At 46.3% G+C, this 19,619-nt stretch overlaps 1 protein-coding gene across 1 annotated transcript in view; it reads left to right on the top strand.

Moving 5' to 3' along the window:
- The window catches only part of UBE3B (ubiquitin protein ligase E3B), a 51,071-nt gene extending 31,452 nt beyond the window's left edge, over window positions 1–19,619 (top strand). Inside the window, 10 exon segments of the mRNA XM_039861868.1 lie at window positions 1,688–1,807; window positions 6,113–6,289; window positions 6,404–6,514; window positions 9,108–9,245; window positions 9,580–9,645; window positions 11,406–11,464; window positions 13,930–14,112; window positions 14,591–14,702; window positions 16,292–16,384; window positions 17,389–19,619. Of these exon segments, the coding sequence (XP_039717802.1) occupies window positions 1,688–1,807; window positions 6,113–6,289; window positions 6,404–6,514; window positions 9,108–9,245; window positions 9,580–9,645; window positions 11,406–11,464; window positions 13,930–14,112; window positions 14,591–14,702; window positions 16,292–16,384; window positions 17,389–17,580 (1,251 nt within the window). The 3' untranslated portion in view covers window positions 17,581–19,619.

Genomic DNA, 19,619 nt, shown 5'->3' with positions numbered 1-19,619 from the left:
TCAGCTCCACCTGGTTCACACACACACTTCATTCTCTGCACTCTCTTACATTTTGCTTTTACATGTTTACGTGCACTTCAACTTCCAACTGGGACTTAAGACTTCTCTCTCTAGCCTTGGCCTAGAAGGCTTAGTTCCAAGTGGGATGGGCAGCGGCAGGGTGGTGTGTTCTGTGCATAGGCTCTAGGTTTTAATCTGGCTCCCCACCCACCAACTGCCCATTTCTTTACCTGCAAAACGGGGATAGTGATCCTTATCCAGAGGTACTCTGCTGTCACCAAGGTCTTTCCACCTCTTGAGAGCTGGTTAAGTTTGCCTCATACTTTCCACACCCCATGGAAATCCAGAGCCCCATCCTGTCTTTTGATTCCTGGATGACTGACATTCTCATGGTCACCTCTGCAGTTCCGCTGTGTATGCTCTTTCTGCCCCATACTGCGTTAACCCAGATGCAAAGCTCATCTTCTGCATCATGTTTCATAAAATGGCACCCCTCGTTTAGGTGATCATGCTAAATATTTGGTGTCACAGGAAGCAGTCGTACCACATGGCCCCCACACAAGTTAAACACCTATTCCTGAAAGTCTCCAGTTCTCCCACCATAGAAGGGAGAGGAAGAGTGCCCTTCATCTGCATCGCTGTCCTCCGTCACTGTTCCTCAGTCTGCTTTCTCCTGTCCATGTGACCCTGGAACCCCAAGTGTTTTTGATGCTATTCAGAGCATTTCAGTCCTTATTTCTAGACTTAAGAACCAGCCAAATCAAACTGCTTCGCTGAATAACAGCCCCTCCACCAAATACATCTCTCCTCCTTAGGAGGCTGTTGGCAGTTGCTTTTTCTGTTACAACCATATTTACTTCACAAGTTAATGTAAATGATCAAACGAAATGCACTAGCCTCCCTTTGTATATAGTTAATCCTTATTATTACTGTTCTTGTTATTAGTATTTTATTTGTATTTAACAAAGCTCTCGACTTTTGAGGGGAATTCCTATTTAAAAAGAAAAACTGGTTGGATTTATTTATTCATTCAGGTGACATTATTTGAGTGCTATTAATAGCGGTGATTCTCAGACTCAGGATGGGGCAAAGGGTCAGTGCTCACCTGAAGGGGCTTATCAGAATCTTAGAGAGAAGGTTCTTTTCAAACAATAATTGAGAAATATTACCAGTGGGACTATGGTGTGCTCGAGGGCACAGAGGAGGCAGATAAAAGGTCAGGAACCTTTATTCTGTAGTATCATTTAAAAAATTTCTGACAGTGAAAAAAACTGCCTTTGAAATGTTTCTGTTTTTAAATTTATAATATTGATTTCCTTAAAGCAGGCACAGCTATATAAAGCTGCCTCTGCAAACTTGTCTTGCCACCAGGTCTTTACAGTGGATTATTGACTGAAAAAGAGAATGATTTCTCCTAGACTATTCTTAGCTGGACTCTTATCTGCAGCCAGGCCACTCTTTCTGGAACCTTTATTCCTTGGCATGTTTTCAGCTATATTTCTAATTCCCAAGAGTGTTTTAGGGAATGTTTACTCTTTCCCCAAGTCAGTTCTGACTTGTAGCACATAACCTGTGTCCCATTCTGGTTGCATCTTATGTGGCTTACATTTCATTCATTTTGTACAGTGCATTTTAGGGAATCATCAGTTATTGAGCCTGTTTCTGGTCTTACCTTTGATCATTTCAGAGAGTTCTCCTGTTCCGAAACATGGTTACCAAGGAGAAGGAGAAACTGGGGCTTGTGGAAACCAGCTCTGCCTCCCCTCATGTCACTCACATTACCATCCGACGGTCCCGGATGTTGGAGGTGAGAAGCCCACAAAGAAGTGTGCTCTGTGAAATGTAGGAGTTTTAGGGGATGATCTACTGCCTCTGAACTGTTCTTGTCATTCCTTGATCTAATGACCATGAAATCAAGGCTCTGGGAGCAGGAAAGTGGCCGTTTGTCTTATTTCCTTCTCTGAGAGCTGCTTGATTAGACGTGTCCTCAGCGCTAAAGACCTGCAGTGCAATATTTCTTTTTCTTTTCCCCACAAGGTCCCCTGGGATAGAGCATCAAACACTTCATGCCTCTTCGAAATGAGGACAAGACGTGCCCCGTGCAGACATTTTCATGTCTGTGCAAACACCATTTGTCCCGGCAGATACTTTGCCCAGATTCCCAGCTGTGGATCTGGAGGCTGGAGTGTAGGTGTTAAGTTTACTGAGCAATTCTGGGAAATACATTTATCCCAGAGCTAGAAGTTCTTTGTAGACATAAACCTATGCATACGAAGCAAGTGGCCCACCTTAGCCAAAGCCAGTGACCAGGGTTACTATTACCACAATGTGGCAGCTTTATGTGCTTTAGAAATAGGTGCCTGTCCTCAGAATGCTTTACCTCCATATGTCAGAAAATTGTTACAATATATTGATTTTGTTGGAACATTGTTGTAAATGTATACACCTGCGATGTCTGCGTTGTGCATGCCACACCTTCCCCCAGGGTTGTGCAGTGCACAGCCTGCCTGCATGTGCTGGTCCTGCCAGTGGTGGAATCAGTGACTGAGCCCCAAGTAACCATTCCTAGGAGAGGCCTGGCCTGATTTATTTGCCCATGCTTGCTCTTTACCCCTTTCTCACACTTTAGCCACAGTTCCTCATTAGCAGGTTGTGCCGTGTAGGACAGTCATGGGATCCCGGGACAGCACATGGCCTCATAGCCAGCGACCAGCAGATGGCAGTGGCTGCAGCCCTTCCTCCCTGCATGTTTTCATTTTCTCCCTTGGGGCATTCACACTCCTTCCTGGAGAGCTTGTTTTAGTTCCCCTGACCACTGGTGATTGACACTGAGGTCTGCCAGGGAGGGAGCATGTGGTAAACAGGTAATATTTTTGACATCGTTAAAAGTAGGGATAAGAAATATAAGTGCCCACAGGGACCCTGCAGGTCATGGTAATGAGGAAAGCTGGCTGAGTGTGTCTTGGCACAGAAACATCTTGTTTGCATGCTAAACAAATAGAAATATTCTTCACTTCCACTGCTCTCTCCCACTTTTGAAACATAGCCCTCAGTCAAGGTAACTCAAGAGAAATAACCCCACAAATGAATTGATAAATGACAATTAACATCCAGTCTTAGTGCTGGGGAGCAGTAGAGTGGGCAGGTGGAGAACACATGCCCCAATGAAACACTCAGCCCTACCTGACTCTTTATCGCTGTGTGGGGATTTGGGCTCCATGCTGCTTTTGTTTTTTAAGAGAGGGCCAAAATTCAGGGTTTTGCGTGAAATCTCCAGATCTTTTATCTTGGGAACTAATGAAATTTTGTAAAGTACCTGGAAAGTAAATAACCCATCTTCCCACCAAATTCAACCTATGGGCCACCACTTTACAACCTCTGCTTTGACTCAAAGCAGAAAAAAACCGATTGTGTTGGAGAAATTCCCTTCTCTAACACTTTCCCCAATGCACTTCCATCTCTTAATGTCCTCCATCCTACCACCTGTCATGCCCCCTCCCATGTGGCCACTGCCCACAGGAACTCTGGGGCAGTAGGGACTGCTGCCTCCCTAGAGTGACGGAGTTCCCGACTCCCACTTCACTCATTGTCGACATCCTGGTTACCCAAGCCTGCTTTTCCAGACACATCGCTCAGGGATGTCAAAGGGTCGATATTTGTCCGAGGTTGTCAGCAAGTCTGTTTTCCTCTTTATGTCCCATTAGAAATATCTTGTCATGAAATTAGGCTCTGGTAGTCCTAGTGAATTAGGAAGGGGAGAGGGTCATTTATTCAGTTACCACAGCGTTTAAGATCTGGCGGTTTGATTATTAGAACATGAAAGCCCAGTGGCCTTTACTTAGTTTGGACACCAGGGGGCATCATAAGCTGATATTAAACTCACGGGATATCCAAGCCTTTTTTTTGTTTCCTTTTTTGTGGTTTGTATTGAAGGAGATGCTTCTGTATTAGGCATGCAGGTGTTAGTCCTGCAGGAAGGCTTCTCCTCACAGAGCATGAGCTGGGACTGGAACTCTAGCATTTCAGAACTGGAAGGAATCTTTGACATACTTTCCCCTTGCCTTGTCAGTGGCAGAATTGAGGCCAAAGAAATTCAGAGTCTCAGTCAGGGTCGCTCGATATCCGACCTTGAAGTCATCAAAAAACAAAGCCAGATTTCCTGCCCCCAGGTCAGGATTCTGCATCTGTTTGTTGAGATGCTGCAGAGAAGAGGAACGCCCTATTCCTACTCACTTTCCTAAGGGGCACAGATCTAATCCTCAGGTAACAACACCAGTGCCCAGGATGCAGTGACAGGAAATATGTCAGAGGAGGCAGGGTGCAAATTCCTCTCTACAGCTTTTCAAAGAGGAAGCTAATGTGGGATGTCCATCAAGCAAAATTGAGATTCGAGTCCAGCAAATACTCCTTGGGCACCTGCTGTGTGCTTGGCCTCGTGCTAAGTGCTTTCACATATACCTTCTCATTGAATCTGCATGGCCCAGACACCTGCTAACATGTATTGTTTAGGGAGGCAACATTTTTTAACATTTTAAGGTAGAATGGAGGAAATCCTGCAGACAAGCAGGAACACGTTGTATTCTCCAGTGGTCCCTGATTCAGTGCCAAGATAATTATCTTAAATTTAGGTGGTTTAAATGAAATGCTGCAGCAGCTGCATGGTGACTTCCTGTTTCTCCAACTAACTTAATGGTTCTCAAACTTTATGTGCATAAAAGTACTTTTCAGGATTGAGCACTCAAAATTGTATTCCTTTTCCTTAAGATGACCTAGGGGACTTTAGAGATAATATTTTCCGTGCTCATTAACTTTGGAGCATAAGCCTGAATAAGATTGGGAACCACCAGAGGACAGTCCTTTGGCTTACTAGGTGAGCACAAGGCAAATGTGATTGACAGGAAGGCAGCAAGGGTTCCCCAAAATGGATCTTACCAGACTAGCCTCATTTGCTTTGTGACAAGGGACCAGAGTGCAGATGAGTGGATGCTACAGAGATGGTCTTTTTCAGCAAAATGTCAGAGCACTACAGTTGTGACTGAGAGGGAGAAATGAAGGGTGGTCTGAGTAGGATGTTGTAGTTGATTTGCAACTTGTTATGCGACACTATATAAAGACATAGGTTTCACCATGGTGAATGTCCTCATGTTGTGCCAAGGACTCCTCTGTGGGTCCTGTCCTGTCCAGCACTGTTTTATAATTACTGAAATGAAAACTTAAGCGGCTTGCTTCTCAGTGTTCGCATGCCCGAAGTATATTAGATGACAGAATCAGGAGCCAGGAAAACCTCAACAGATTAGAATTAAGAGACAAACTAAATAAGACCATTTAGCAGAACTCTGAAGTTGTATCTCAGAGTTCTGGATAGGGGAGATATGTGCTGAATGACTATGTGTCTTGAGAGAACTGAATATAAGCCAGAAGTGAGCTGAGGTTTCTCCTCTCCGCTCCTGCCCTCATCCAGGCCCAACATTACTCCTGTGCCCCATCCCCTCTGCTTTCTGCCTTGTCCCCTGCCATCCATCTGCTCTGCTGCTAGCAGAAAGCCAGCCATGTTGCTCCTTGCCTAAACTCTTCTGTGGCTCCCGGTCGCCTGTGGGATATAATTTAAATTTCTCAGCATGAATCACAAGGCCTTTCATGATCTGGGGGAAGGTACCAGGGATTGAGAGTGGAGGTTATTTTTTATTTTTCGTCTTCTAGTGGTCTGTAAGTTTCATTGATTGATTTTTACCATGAGCTAAAAGATACTCAGCGTTAAAATAGAAAGAGTGGGATCTTGTCCAGGTTTCTTCAATCTTTTGTCTGCTGGCCGAGAGCTTGTTGTGACTCATCTTGTCTAATTTCCTGTCTTGCTGCTCTGTATCCTCTTGAGGGCAGTCTCCCCTTGCCAAAGAGTGGTAAAATTCACATTACCAAAAATGAATTTTCTTTTTAACAGGCTCTCATGTAAATGCAGGTGAGAATTGCTCTTTTCATGCACCCATGCATCTTGACTTACATGTTTATTACACTGGGAAAGCTTCACACAGGGGAGAAGGAGCCTCAAGGAGGGAGCCCTGAGTCATGCAGAAGGCCTTGGGTTCCTAATGGGCTGTAATTCTGCCCTTGGCAGGACGGCTACGAGCAGCTTCGGCAGCTCTCCCAGCACGCCATGAAGGGTGTGATCCGCGTGAAGTTTGTTAATGACTTTGGAGTGGACGAGGCCGGGATTGATCAAGATGGTGTTTTTAAGGAGTTCTTGGAAGAGATCATCAAGAGAGTATTTGACCCGGCACTCAATCTGTTCAAGGTATTTAAGGGGAGTGAGCATGGGGTCGACAATAGCCCATTTCAAGATGACAAATGAAAAACGAAGGACTGGGCTTGCTCGTTACAAGGCTTTTAACCTCTGCCACTTTTGCAGACAACCAGTGGGGACGAGAGACTCTACCCTTCGCCCACATCTTATATTCATGAGAATTACCTGCAGCTCTTCGAATTTGTGGGCAAGATGCTGGGAAAGGCTGTATATGAGGTAGGCATGTTGAGGAGCATTGAACTGGAACAGAGAATAAAATATGAGAAGTACCATTTGTGTGGTACTTTGTATCCATTTATGTGATCAGGCCCAGCCATGTAAACTACTTGTCATTAGAATAAAGTCAAGGAAAGAGAGTCAGGAACTAAGATTACTGTACAAAAATACTTGGTGCTTTCTGTGTGTTATTTCATTTAATCTTAGCAGTCCTGTGGCATGGCTGCAGCTGCCCTGTTTACATAAGGATGTAACTGAGACCTGAGGCTTCGAGAAGTCTCTTAACAAGAGTCTCATCACCAGTTAAGCAATAGAATCCAAATTTGAACCCAAGCCAGCCTGAGTCCCAAACCAGACCTCTGCTTCTTTGAGAGGTGAGGCGTAGTGTGCCAGAACCAGGGCTTCACATGGAGCTTGGGCCAGGTCGTAGGAGGGCTGCATTTTGTGGGGTTTGATAGTTGTTACAATTGTTTTAATATCTTTTGTTATTTGAGTGCTTCAAAGTGAGCCAGAGGTACCTGGGAGATGTCTACAGACTAGAACATGAAGGTAGGGGATAGCCCATAGCAACTAATCAACACTGGTGTTCCCTGGCCAGCTGTGTGACTGTGTGCAAGTCACTTTCCTTCTTTAGGTCTCTTCTTCAGGTTCTCATCAGTAAAGTAGGGATAATACAGGCTATGTGATTGGGTTACTGTAGACGATAAACGAGGAAACACGAGTTAAACACCTTCTGTGATGCCTGGCACCTGGTCGCAAAGGAAGTAGAGCTGCCATCCTCACCGTTATTAAGAGTAAAGGTGTCTGAACTTCCTCTTCTCAGTCTCCTGGAGTCAGGGCGTGTGGACTTCTGCAGGCTTTGTGAGGCCCACACAGCTCCCAATCCCTCTCCACTGAGAGCTCAACTGGCAGAATGCCCTCCTGGTGGCATGAGATCCCCTCCACCCTGAGAGTCCTGCTCCTCAGGAAGGAAGTAAATCTGCAACACGAGCTTGTCAGTAGCCAGTCTTCATGGCCTTCACAGTGGGCTCCAGAGCAGCAGGGGACCTCCCCCAGAGCCCAGATTCTGCCAAGCTCCTCACCTAGGTAGCGAGGAGGTGAACCACCTGAGCAGCACTCATCTCACACACTGTCACAAACCCTGGAGAAGCCAAAATGCCTTCCAAAGGCAACGAGCCAGAAGCCAAGGCAAGTGGAAGGAAGGAGGCACTGTGGGGCAAACATCCTTTGACCCTTAGGTAATCCATCATTCTCTCGGTGTACACAGCCTCTGTCCATGGCCTCAGTCCCTGACCAAGATGAAGTAAGGGGCCTCATCTGAGTCTCTGCCCAGACACCCTCCAGTCCTGCTTTTGGACTGATTGAGTAGCCTGGGCTCATTCTCTGTGCTTGCTTTCACGTCTACAAAATGGAGACAATTTCTCTGTTGATTTCCATTTTTAAAAAAAAAAAAAATCCCACAAGGGCCTACCTGGGCACGTGCCATGTTTTTCCTTTAAACGTGTAGCTGTGATGAGATCAAGATGAGTCTGGGCCATCTGAAAAGCATGACTTCGTAGCTTTTGTGAATGTCCTCCCCCATTTCCTGGGCCACATCTCTGTCTCCTTCCTCTCTAATAATAGTACAGATGAAAGAAATTAGGACACAGTGGGCCTGTGTGAGAAGCAGCACTTGTTAACTCATGTAACCCTCATCCTCTGCGACAAGCCATCATTGAGTTTGATTGACTCTATCTTAATCTTTCCAATCCACATACCCCTCTCCATCCTTTCAGCTCTACCTTTCTACTACAACCTGTTGGCAGTTCTCCCTGGCGTTATGCAGTTCTTCCTGGCTGTGCTGTATCTCTACCTCCTGTCTTCCTTTCTTCCTCTTCTAGTTTATTCTCTACATAAAGTACAAATGTGGCACATCCCCGCTTTGAGCCCTCCCAGCACTCTCCACTGCCCTCAGGATAGGATCCAGACTCCAGGCGGCTTATGAGGCCCTTTCTGATCTGGCCCTGCCTACCTTTCTGGCCTCATTGTTCACCTCTCTTCCAGTCTCACTCTGTGCTATGGCCAGACAGATCTGTATTCTGTCCTGGGAGCATGCCTGTGGGTCTTATACTAAAGGCCTTGTGTTCCTTTAGATGTAGTTTAGATTTCTCTTCTTCCTGGAAATTTCCCCCACCCTGCCTCTGGTGAGGGGCTGTCCTCCATGCTCCTCCACCCCCTGCTCCTTTAATTCTTATTACTGAGAGGCTGTGCTGTTCCTCATGTATAGGTGGGAAAGCTGAGGCCCTGTGGCTTGACAGCAGCAGAGCTGGGATTTGATCTCTGAACTGTGCAATTAGAGTATAAGCTCCAAAGCTGATTTCCTTGACCACTATGCTCTGAGTCCCCAGGTGGTACTTGATTGTTTAAGTGATGGGGAGATATTGTTATTCAGATTGAAAATTAGAAAGTGTCTAGAGGTGCCATTGGTGCCATGTCATGCGGGGTGAGGGGAGCGGCAGTGTGTTCCTTTGCATCCTGAGCTGCCCCTGATGAGATCACTGAGAACGAATCCTGGACCATCGGATGGCAAGCTTTTCTCTCTCCTCTTTCCCAGGGAATTGTGGTAGACGTGCCCTTTGCATCCTTCTTCCTGAGCCAGCTGCTCGGGCACCACCACAGTATCTTCTACAGCTCTGTAGATGAACTACCTTCTCTGGACTCCGAGTTCTATAAAAACCTCACTTCCATTAAGGTCAGTGTGGAAAGGCAGGAGGGCTTGGCTGAGCTAGCAAGAGCTCACTGAGGAGTGAAGCCCAGCAGAGTGTGGTGTAACGAGATGTGCTGCAATAAAGAGGCCCGTCCTGTAGCCACCGCAGGTCCCCATGTGCCCTCAGGGCACTGCTTGCTCAGCACTGATGCCCACAGCCTCCTTGCTTGGGGTAATGAGTGGCCTCCTCCTTTGCTTCAGGCTGTACAGCAGCCACAGCAGTTACTGGCCAAGCCGACCTCATAGGACAGGAGTGTTAAATTCTTCAAGGATATAGCCCTCTTTGGTCCCAACACTTTCCCCTTCTCTGTTGTATTAGCGCTATGATGGGGACATCGCTGACCTGGGCCTGACGCTGTCGTACGATGAGGACGTCATGGGTCAGGTAGGTTGGCCACTGTGGCCGAGCTCTCCTTCCTCTCCCTCTTACTCTTCGTGCCCTACTCTACCTGCCCTACTCTTCATGCTTTCCCCAGGAGGTCCATAAACCTGGAGGGTCTGCCTGCCTGGCCTCTCTTCCCTCCATCTCTCGCCCATCCCCCTTCTGCCGCCTTGCCAGAAGGGAGGATGTGCCCCCTTCCATTCCCGGTTGACCTGGCCTTTGCCTGCTTGCCCACCACTTTGCTGAAATCGCATTCTAGGTCATTCCCGATGGAAGCCATAACGCCCTGTTTATAACATTGCTTTTTGTTACCATGGTGAGGATTAGCTGTCACACATGGAGGATTGTGACTTAGGGGGAAGAAGCCACTGAGAAGTGGCTCTACAGAATTCTGTCTTTGTTCGGACTCACCATAAGATCAGAGCACAAAGAAAAGTCTTGAAATCATGGCAGCAGAGATTGTTTCCTCCTTGAGTTTTTCCTTTTGGCTTTTCTTCTAGTTTGGTCCCAGTGGACACCTGCATTATCCTCTCTGTGCGTGTGGTCTGAGGGCTCTCTGGAGAAACCATGCCATGAGCTCAGGAGTACAGGGCTGGCTTAGAGCCCTGCCTGTGTCTCTTCAGGTTACTCGGTCTACCCAAGCCACAGTTTCGTTTCTCAAAGTACCATTTGCTGAATGTGAGTCTTCTGGGACCAGTGGCACTGGACGCTCTGCATGCCCTAACCCCCTCTTGAAAGGCTACCAAGCACGCCAGCATGTTAGGGTTCTGAGAAGACTGTGAGAAGGAAACCTGGAATAGTTATGTTAACCGCAAATTTCCTCAACTCATTTGATCACAGACCTCCTCTTTCAGAGAAAGAGAGAATGCCATCTCACAGCGTGAATGATTCTCTATGTAATAGCTCATGGGAAACACTAAGCTGGGTGATTCTAAGGGCCCTTCTAGCTTTAAAATCCTCTGGTGTGCCCCAAGATGTAGACAGCAGTGGGACTATAGGTCACTGTTTTTCAAACTTTCTATGTCTTTAGAGTTGTAATAATAGGATTTCTATTAAAATTAGCTTTAAAATTATGTATTCTTTGATATTTAGGTGACCCATCAAAGTTCTTCAAGTCAAGGAAAGCAGTTGATTCTGTAGTTTTCCAATAAATCTTTAATCAAATTTTGAGTCTTCCTCCCGACATTCTTAATTTTCTCTCCTGACTCTAAAAATAATGCAAACTTCTAACCGAATATTCAGCTATAATATGAGCATAAAGATGAAAATGAAAACCACATATAATGCTGGTGACTGTTAATGTGTGGCCTGTGTCCTTTCAGATTTTTCTCCCCGGGCACGCATATAATTTTTTTGCAGAAACGATACCATATCATGCATGCTTTCCCCCCACTTTTCAATAATAAAAATTTTCATATTTTTTTAATAGTCGCACGGTATTCCAGGGTATGATTGCAACAACATTTATTTAACCATCTGATCATACTCTTAAATGCTAACACATTTCCCTCCACAGCATCCCGAAGCCTTAATACAAATGTTTGAACAAGGATTGAATAAGAAGGAACCTTTTATATTGATCATGCAGGGTCTGCTTGCTGATAATTAAGCCCTGGCTTTTTGTGAAAGTGATTGTTCCCAAACGTGTCCCATCTTAATTCTGTCATTATTGTGGACGTTGGCGTCGGGCCCTTTTATCTTCTGGAAGCTTTGTTCTCCCACTAGAATTCTCTCTAGTAATTGCTCTCCATCTTCTACCCCAGCTTGTTTGCCATGAACTGATTCCTGGAGGGAAGACTATTCCTGTTACAAATGAAAATAAGTGAGTATAGCAATTCAATTTTTAAGGTCATCACTTGAAAAGACTTCATTCTGGCTCTCTGGGCTTACTTTGAGAATTTATTAAGATAGATTGAAGTAGAAAGAAGCCATAAATATCATAATGGAATTTACTGGTTACAGTTCATAGGCCGAAATCGTATTAAATTAGATTTGCAAAATAAGAATTGACAATTTATTTTTTGCAGTGGCACTTCTAAGGTCAGAGGCACCCAGGCCCTGGTGTTCCTAGGATTTTAATGACGGCTCTAGATGCAGACAGATGGATTCTGAGCCATTCAGGCATGCAGTACTGAACCCAGAGGGCACAGAGGCAGAAAGACACCTTGGAGGGGCAGATCATTTTGGAATGATAGCATGTGGCAGTTGTATAAAACATGCTCTTGAGAACACACAATGACAAATTCAAATGCAGCAGACAGGTTCTTAGAAGTGAGAAGATTCTGAGGCCTGGTATCTATTGTCACAGGTAACAGGCTTTTAGAAATCTATCATAAATGTCAAACTCCGGCCCCTGGAAGCAAAACCCCTCAATGCACCGTCTTCACTCAGCCCTGTTCTCACCTAATTAAAACAGTAAAACCTGGCATGAGGAGTAGATATTGGCCCTTTTGTCATTCTATCAATCTTCTCCTGCCGCCAGGCTCAGCTGAGCATCTGAACTGTTAATCTGAGTGTCACTCTTCAATGACAAGTGAGAGCTCAGTCCTACCTGGTGAGTCATTCGGATCAGATGCACATTACAGCCCCGTGTTCCCAAGCATCATGTCCCTCTTGGGTTGGGTCGTTTAATCAGTCTGCATCCTTGGGAGCTTTTATTCAGACTCTGAATAGTCAGAAGAACAGACTTGATTCTCATCATGATTGAAATAAACCAGTTTGACTCTTGGCCATGGAATGTTAGTTCGACAGCTGAGAAAGAACAGAGAACACAGGTTGGGAGGAACTACCTTGGGGGATCAGAGAGCAAGAGTGGATCCTGTTCCTGCCCTACCAGATGCCCTCTAACCATCCCTTCTGAGGGCTTCACAGGAGTTAAAACTTATAAAATATTTTCCAGGATGTCTAGCTCAAAGCAAAGCCTTAATAAATGAGAGCAGTGATCATCACCATCACTGGATATGTGATATGTCACATACAGCCTGCCACCCTTAGATTGGTGGTCTTTTTTGCAAGGCATGATGGCACAGGGGTGATGGTAGGATGATAGGTATAGCCAGAGTAAGTGGGTCAGTGCAGCCTGTGTGGGAGTGAGATTCCTGTCCTGCCTGAAAACCACTTTATGTGGAAAGTCATTTCACAAACTCTTACACCTCAGGGTAAGGGTAAGGGTAAGGGTAAGGGTAAGGGTAAGGGTAAGGGTAAGGGTATTCAATCTGCAGACTATCTTAAAAGGCCCAACAATGCCAGTTTCCCCATCCTTAGAGGTGATAGTTGATCTTGTACTTCCTGGGTGTTAAATGGGAAAGTCATTCTCACTCTCTTTTGGTAAAATGGAACAGTATTAGTAACCTGCTTCGAAGAGTATATATGAGAAAGGAGTAAATAATATAAAAAGTCATATTTAAGTAGATTAATGTGTAAGTTTGCTGCTAGATGATTTTTAAAAAGGGCTATTTTCAAGGTCAGTAACTCAGATATGAACATTGTGGGGTAAAACATCTATTTGGACTGTACTAATTTGGAATTTTGAAAGTTGTACCTGGGCTGAGCTCAAGTTCTTTCATCTCTGAATTGTTTGCAAAGAGATTGGTAATGCTAGCCTGTCTGTTGGATTGTATTTAACCTGTTTGAAAGAGTTGTAGTATGTTATATGGTTGTAGAAGCAATCATCGTGTTCATGAAAGCAGACCCGGAAGGCCGTCTGCTTGGAACCATTGCTAGTCCTCTGATTTCCCAGTCGAGACTAAATGTAAGCCAGCTGCATTTAGTTGAAACTTTCTGCAGGCTTACCTTTCCTTGGTCTGGACTTGGTCCGGATTAGCAAGACTTTGAAGTTTGAACATAAGACAGTTTTTCTCTGCTTTAAAAATTATTGGAGGACTGAATTATATCTTAATTGGTATATGTCCAAACAGATGAAATTAAATACAAGTCCAAAAAGTACCGTTTGTCCCAAGAAGGGCCCTCTCCTTACCTAGGGAATGTCTCACTTTGGTTTTTGACACAGTGGGGTGTTATCCTGATGTGTGACCCACTTTTTTTGGGGGGAAGGGGGAGGAGCAAATGAGGTAATGCCCTTAAACATTTAAAGTATTCACAGTGGCACACAGGGTACCATTCAGCAGAGCTATCATCATTGTCATCTACGTTGCTCTGGTGAAATGTTCTGGTACTATTTCTGTTTTTTGTAAAATGGTTTAGAAATGACTAGACTCATTTTGTAGCCCATTGGGAACAGCCTGCCCTGTCCTGTTGATTTCCATTATTTCCTTTTGTTGGCAACAGAATTAGCTATATCCATCTGATGGCACATTTTCGAATGCACACTCAAATCAAAAACCAGACAGCTGCCCTCATTAGCGGATTCCGTTCCATTATCAAACCTGAGTGGATCCGGATGTTCTCAACCCCTGAACTACAGCGTCTCATTTCCGGTGACAATGCTGAGATTGATCTGGAAGATTTAAAGTAAGGAGCAAGTGTGGGGGTGGCGGGGGAGGGGATGGGTTAGGGAAGTGAAATTCTTAGGCCTCCTAGAAAGCAAACTGCTTGCTGCCTTGCTGAGTTCCTTTTGGAGAGTTGTTTCAGGAGCCCATCTCCAAATGTACTCCTCCGTGATCACTGGGTGAATTGCTTTGGGATAAAAGTTCAACCACTTGTCTGCATAGAGACTCAGAAGTGGAAGCAGATTTCGAGGACTGCTGGGCCCTCGAGAGTTCTAGGAAATAGTATTGCAGGCTCTTCTATCGGCTTCTACTTGGGAGCAGCAGGGTCAGCTCTGGAACTCTCTGTACATTTAACTTCTAGGGACATGGGGTTGTTAAGGCATGAACTCCTGGCTTTAATAGAAGTTAGTGGTGCAACTTGTCTAAATTTTGTGCTTGTCTGTGTCTGTACGTGCACCCATCATAATGTGTGGCTGAGCCATTGTCTGGATTGTTTTCAGGAAGCACACGGTATACTACGGTGGTTTCCATGGAAGTCACAGGGTCATTATCTGGCTCTGGGATATTCTGGCCTCCGACTTCACGCCCAACGAGAGAGCCATGTTTCTGAAGGTATTTCGTGTGTTACCTATATATGTCTTCATGTGTACATAGATGTTCTCATAAACCCAGAAGGCCAGTTGATATAATAATTTACACTGGAAAAAAAATAAAATTATCAAGAGGACCTCGTATCATCAGCATATCCTGTCCCATAGTCTGGCCTTGCTGGTAGGCTAAGCAGTAACCTGGGAGGGGCTTAATGTGAGACAAGGCTGAGTCTGATAAGCCTGTGAGCCTGCTGCGTACCCTCTCCAGGGACCGGCCTGCACAGGCAGGCATGCTTGTTGGGCTCAGCACTCCATCTGCCCCTTTGCTGGCACTGACCTTGCTAACATCTCGTTTCTTGCTTTCTTTTTGCTGTAGAAGTAAACAGTGTTTATTATCTTAAGAAAATATAGACAGGCAAATTTTTAAACAATCTGTTCCTGCATTGTAGGGTTTAAACAATCTATTCCTACTCTCCAGGGACTACCTCTGTGCACCCTTTATCTCAGTAATGTGAACATGCAACAACACACACGTAGTGTCCCGATAAAACACACACAATCGGGTAGGTGGATATTAAAGTATATTTTTGCAAATAGGGTGGCTGACATTAACCAGGTCTCCTGTACTGGTGTCTTTAAAGTCATAATGTTTAAAATGTTCCTCCATTGCCGCTGTGTTGTTTTATGTTACTGATGTCAGCAAAGTGTTTTATAGGACCCTGGATGACACACTTGTCTGTATTATATGTGTATATTTTTATAAAAAATGGAATCATGTCACTGCCACCCACTCTTCTATTTGGTATTTCATCATGAACATTTTGCCATATTCTGGGGGTAAATTTAGGTGCCCTGAAATATTTTTTTTAGACATTTGGGTTTCTAAAATGGTCTCATGACCTCAGTTGTTGACGCAACATGGACCATATCACCGCCAACTGAAATGGCAGTGGACTCGTTTTTCTTGGTTTGTCATTCTAAGGAGAGTCTGTTCCCATAGAGGAGGTCCTTGCTGTGGTCCACAGATGTGGACACACACTGGCCCTTCCTACAGGTCTTGGGGGACTTGGGGGTGGGCAGGTAGAATTGATTCCAGTGGTTGATTCTTAGGTGTGACCCACACCACGGCTCCCCGCACCCTGGCTGCAGGCCCTCAGCTCTTGACTCAGCCCCGTCTCCTGTGCTGCTCTTAGCTTCTCCCGCACCCTCTGTTCTTTGGTGCCCTCACTGCACGTTCTCTAAGGAAGGGTGTCAGTCAGCAGTGATTCCTACTGCCTGCATGGCAGTCCCTCTGGACATCGGTTCCCTGGTGAGGAGTTTACCTTCTTCCTGAATTCTTCAGCCACACACTCTCCACCAGCCCCTGGGTCCACTACCACAAAGGATTGGTCATGTCCACTGGATTTCACATGTTTTAGCCCCCGAGAGCAGTGCCCTCAGGAGAGATGTTCTTGGGCCAAATGCGCTCTCCCTCTGTCACCTGTGCTGCCGGCTGGGTAAGAGTTAATGATACAGTGACTGGAGAAGGCAAAAGAGCACAGCTGACTCTGAGGGGTCCATTTTTGAGGGAGCGCAAGCCCCACTGTCCCCTGACCCCGCCTTGTGTTGCAGTTTGTGACCAGCTGCTCCAGGCCCCCGCTCTTGGGATTCGCCTACCTCAAGCCTCCTTTCTCCATCCGCTGTGTCGAAGTGTCAGATGATCAGGTACCATTGGTTGGGGAAAAGTCGGCCCCTCTCCGTTGTCTGCCCATTGTGGGGCAAGCAGCTGGGCTCTTCAGAGCCACATGAGACGGTTCCACAGTTCTCCAGCTGGAGAGCAGTCTGGCCTTGCAGAAGGCACCCATGGACTCAGGCTTCTCTGGGCCTCAGCCCTTTTGGTCCCTTCCTCTTTACTCGAGGGAGTAGTTAGGGGTACTTTTTAGTAGCTGCAGGTCTGGCCAGGGCTCCAGGCTGAGAGGCAGTGTGGGAGAGGGTTGAGGACATGGGCTTATTTAGGGATTGGGCTGGCACAGCTCCTTTACCTGCTAGCTACACATCTCGGCAAGCTACTTCATTTCCTCATCTGTAAAGGGAAAACGAATGCCTTAGGGGTTATTGAGGTCGTGGGGGGTGGTGCTCAAATAGTATATGTTATTAAAAGTGTCTCCTTCTGCCCCCTTCCCCCCAAAAAACCCGGTAGATTCTGAGTATCGCTGCCTTTCAGGATGCTACAGTCTGGGCTCCAGATTCCTTTTGTGTGACACTAGCCCCCTTACTTAAGGAAGGCTGCCCCAAGTTACAGTCTGCCTGAGCCACAGCACTGGCGAGGTCAGGGAGGAAATGTTAGGCTGCATTCAGAAATGTTTTGGTACCTAAAGTATTTTTACTGTATTCTGGTTCTGAAAATTAGTTAACCAATAATTAGTTAACCAGAGGGCCCCATTTCTGAGTGCTTCCTTAATACAGGATTCTCCTGTGCAAAGCCTGAGGAGTGGGGGACACCTACTGTGTACTCACCACTCAAGGCCAGTTGTCCTCAGTTTGGGGGCTGGCCTCGGGCAGCAGTGTATGCACTCAAGAGCTGAGCCATGCCAGAGCGATGCACCGTACTCTGCTCAGCCTCAGCACCCAGGGGCTGGCCAGGTCCTCTCCCCAGGCCTCCTATTTTGGCACTTGCCCAGGCTCCCATGCCACACCTCCTAACCCCAGGCCGTGTTGTGAGCTTGCAGGACACCGGTGACACCCTGGGCAGCGTCCTCCGGGGCTTCTTCACCATCCGCAAACGGGAGCCAGGGGGCCGTCTGCCCACCTCCTCCACCTGCTTCAACCTGCTCAAGCTGCCCAACTATAGCAAGAAAAGTGTCCTCCGGGAGAAGCTGCGCTACGCCATCAGCATGAACACGGGCTTTGAGCTGTCTTAGCTCCCGGCCCCAGACCCAGCTGCCTGCCTTTATGGATTCCTGGCCTGCCAGGGACCTTCAGCTCCAGAAGGGTGGCATTCCCTTGGGAGCGAGACCATGCCAGGTGACAGCGGCCTCCAGACCCTCTCTATAGCCACGAGACTCCCCTGTGGCCTCAAGAACTTTGGACGCACATGATGACACTACACAAAGCCCTATAGGTGACACTGATGGGAAGAGAGTGTTAGAAGTAAACCTCTAGATTCTGCCAGCATTGCTCCTTTTTTCCTACTTCCCCGTGGCCCGAAGCCCAGGCCTGTGATCGCAGAGGGACTTCTCTTTTTTATAGTTTGGTCTTTTTGTGAGTCTTTTTCTTTCCTTAACTTTCTGAGTGAGCTGTGCATGAACAAATCCCGAGCACTCCAAGGCTCCAGAGTGGTTTTCTTGATGTGGGCCTGAGTGCATGAAGCCTACTACGCGTGATATGCTCTCCTTCTGTTTCTGAAAACTCTACTCAGGTAAGGCCTTGCCAAGCCTCTATGCACTCAACAAAATCTCTGCCTCCATCCCATCCACAGCAGGCTCTCTCCAGACAGCCAGGCCCACCTGCTCCCCAGGGAAGCAGAGGTGCCTGCTCGGGAGGCCATAGAGCACAGGAAGTTCAGGGCGCTGCTCCTACCTGGAAGCCACGCATTCTACACTCAGTGGGGGAGGGAAGCCACCTTCCCCACTCAGAGCCTCAGATGCTCTTCGTCCTCCTCTGTTCCCATCTCGTGTATTCACACTGGCATCCTGAGTTGACGAGAAAAAACCTGTTAGCCCTAAGAGCATCTCCATTTCTAGAAGGTCTGGTTGTTACCCAAAGCCCACCGATTCCCAAGGAGCAGCTGCCTTTCTCCTACTTGTTTGCGTCGCTTGTTATCTAGTGAGAAACAAACCTAGCCGAAGGTACCTGACCTGTCTGGGCAGTGGCTGTACTCCATAGATTTTAAAATCCCAAGAAACTTGGATCTTGCGTCCGTCTTGCACAAGACGGACAAGAACCCGGGAGCCCTTTGCACTGATTCAGCTCACGAGGCTGAGGAAACTCATGTATCTTCTGGTTGTTTTTGTTTTTGTTTTTGTTTTTTTTTACTTTGTTTTCTCTTCCAACCCATTGTGCTCCTCTGCCCTCATTCTTCACCCTCTGCCCTCATTCTTCGCCGTTATCATAAGAACTTTACTCTGGATCCAGGGAGTTGAGACAAAGGCCTTGTTAATGGTCTGTGTTGACAGCCACCCACCCTTGCTCACCTCATCATGCCCCTTGTACTTCCCCACCACCGAGACTGAAGCCAGAATAAAAGCCAGGAGTGCCCGGTCCCTCCTCTGCTCTGTGGAGGGGCTTTGCCCTTCCAGCTCTTTTCCAAGCAGCTTAACACCTTCCAGCAAGAACCTTGATATTGGCAGCAAAGAGGGCAAGACCTGTCTTCATGGCCTCCATCAGAGGGTTTCTAAGCCGTGTTAGAGCCCCTGGCTTCTGGAGAACAGAGCGTGTGTGTTTATTTTATGGAAAGACGGCCAGAAATTTAAAGACAAATGAATTCATTGTTTTAAGATTTGGTAGTAACCTCTGATTGTATGGATTTGCCGCCTTTAAATGCTCAATTCCTTTGAAGATCTCTTTTGAACGTGTATGTGCACTGAGCAGGTCTGTACATTTATGCTGAAGCCTACATAATTGTCAACCTGCACAAAGAAGTTTGATTCCATTTTGATTTTTATTACCTGATACTCAGCCTGTGTGGGATTGGGGAGAGAGTGGTTTCTAAGCACCAACATCAACTTTGATTTTTTTGATGAGGAGGGGTAGTTTGTAATTTCATTTAAATTTTTCTCTTCAACAGCCGGAAATATTGCACTATCTTAAAACACTAAATCTGTACTTTTATAGCTGGTGTTCAGTGACACCTTGATGGCTCTTGATGGCTCTAAAAGTTGGGGTTTTATTGTTTTCATAGATAACTTATGGATTAAAACATGATCCAAAGGCTTTATTAAATTTGTACTTCAGCACACGA

This window comes from Pteropus medius, unplaced genomic scaffold, assembly GCF_902729225.1.
Source record: "Pteropus medius unplaced genomic scaffold, Ma_sr-lr_union100, whole genome shotgun sequence".
Lineage (NCBI taxonomy): Eukaryota > Metazoa > Chordata > Mammalia > Chiroptera > Pteropodidae > Pteropus > Pteropus medius.
The sequence above is the reverse complement of the archived record's forward strand: the minus strand, read 5'-3'. Positions and strand labels throughout refer to the sequence as shown.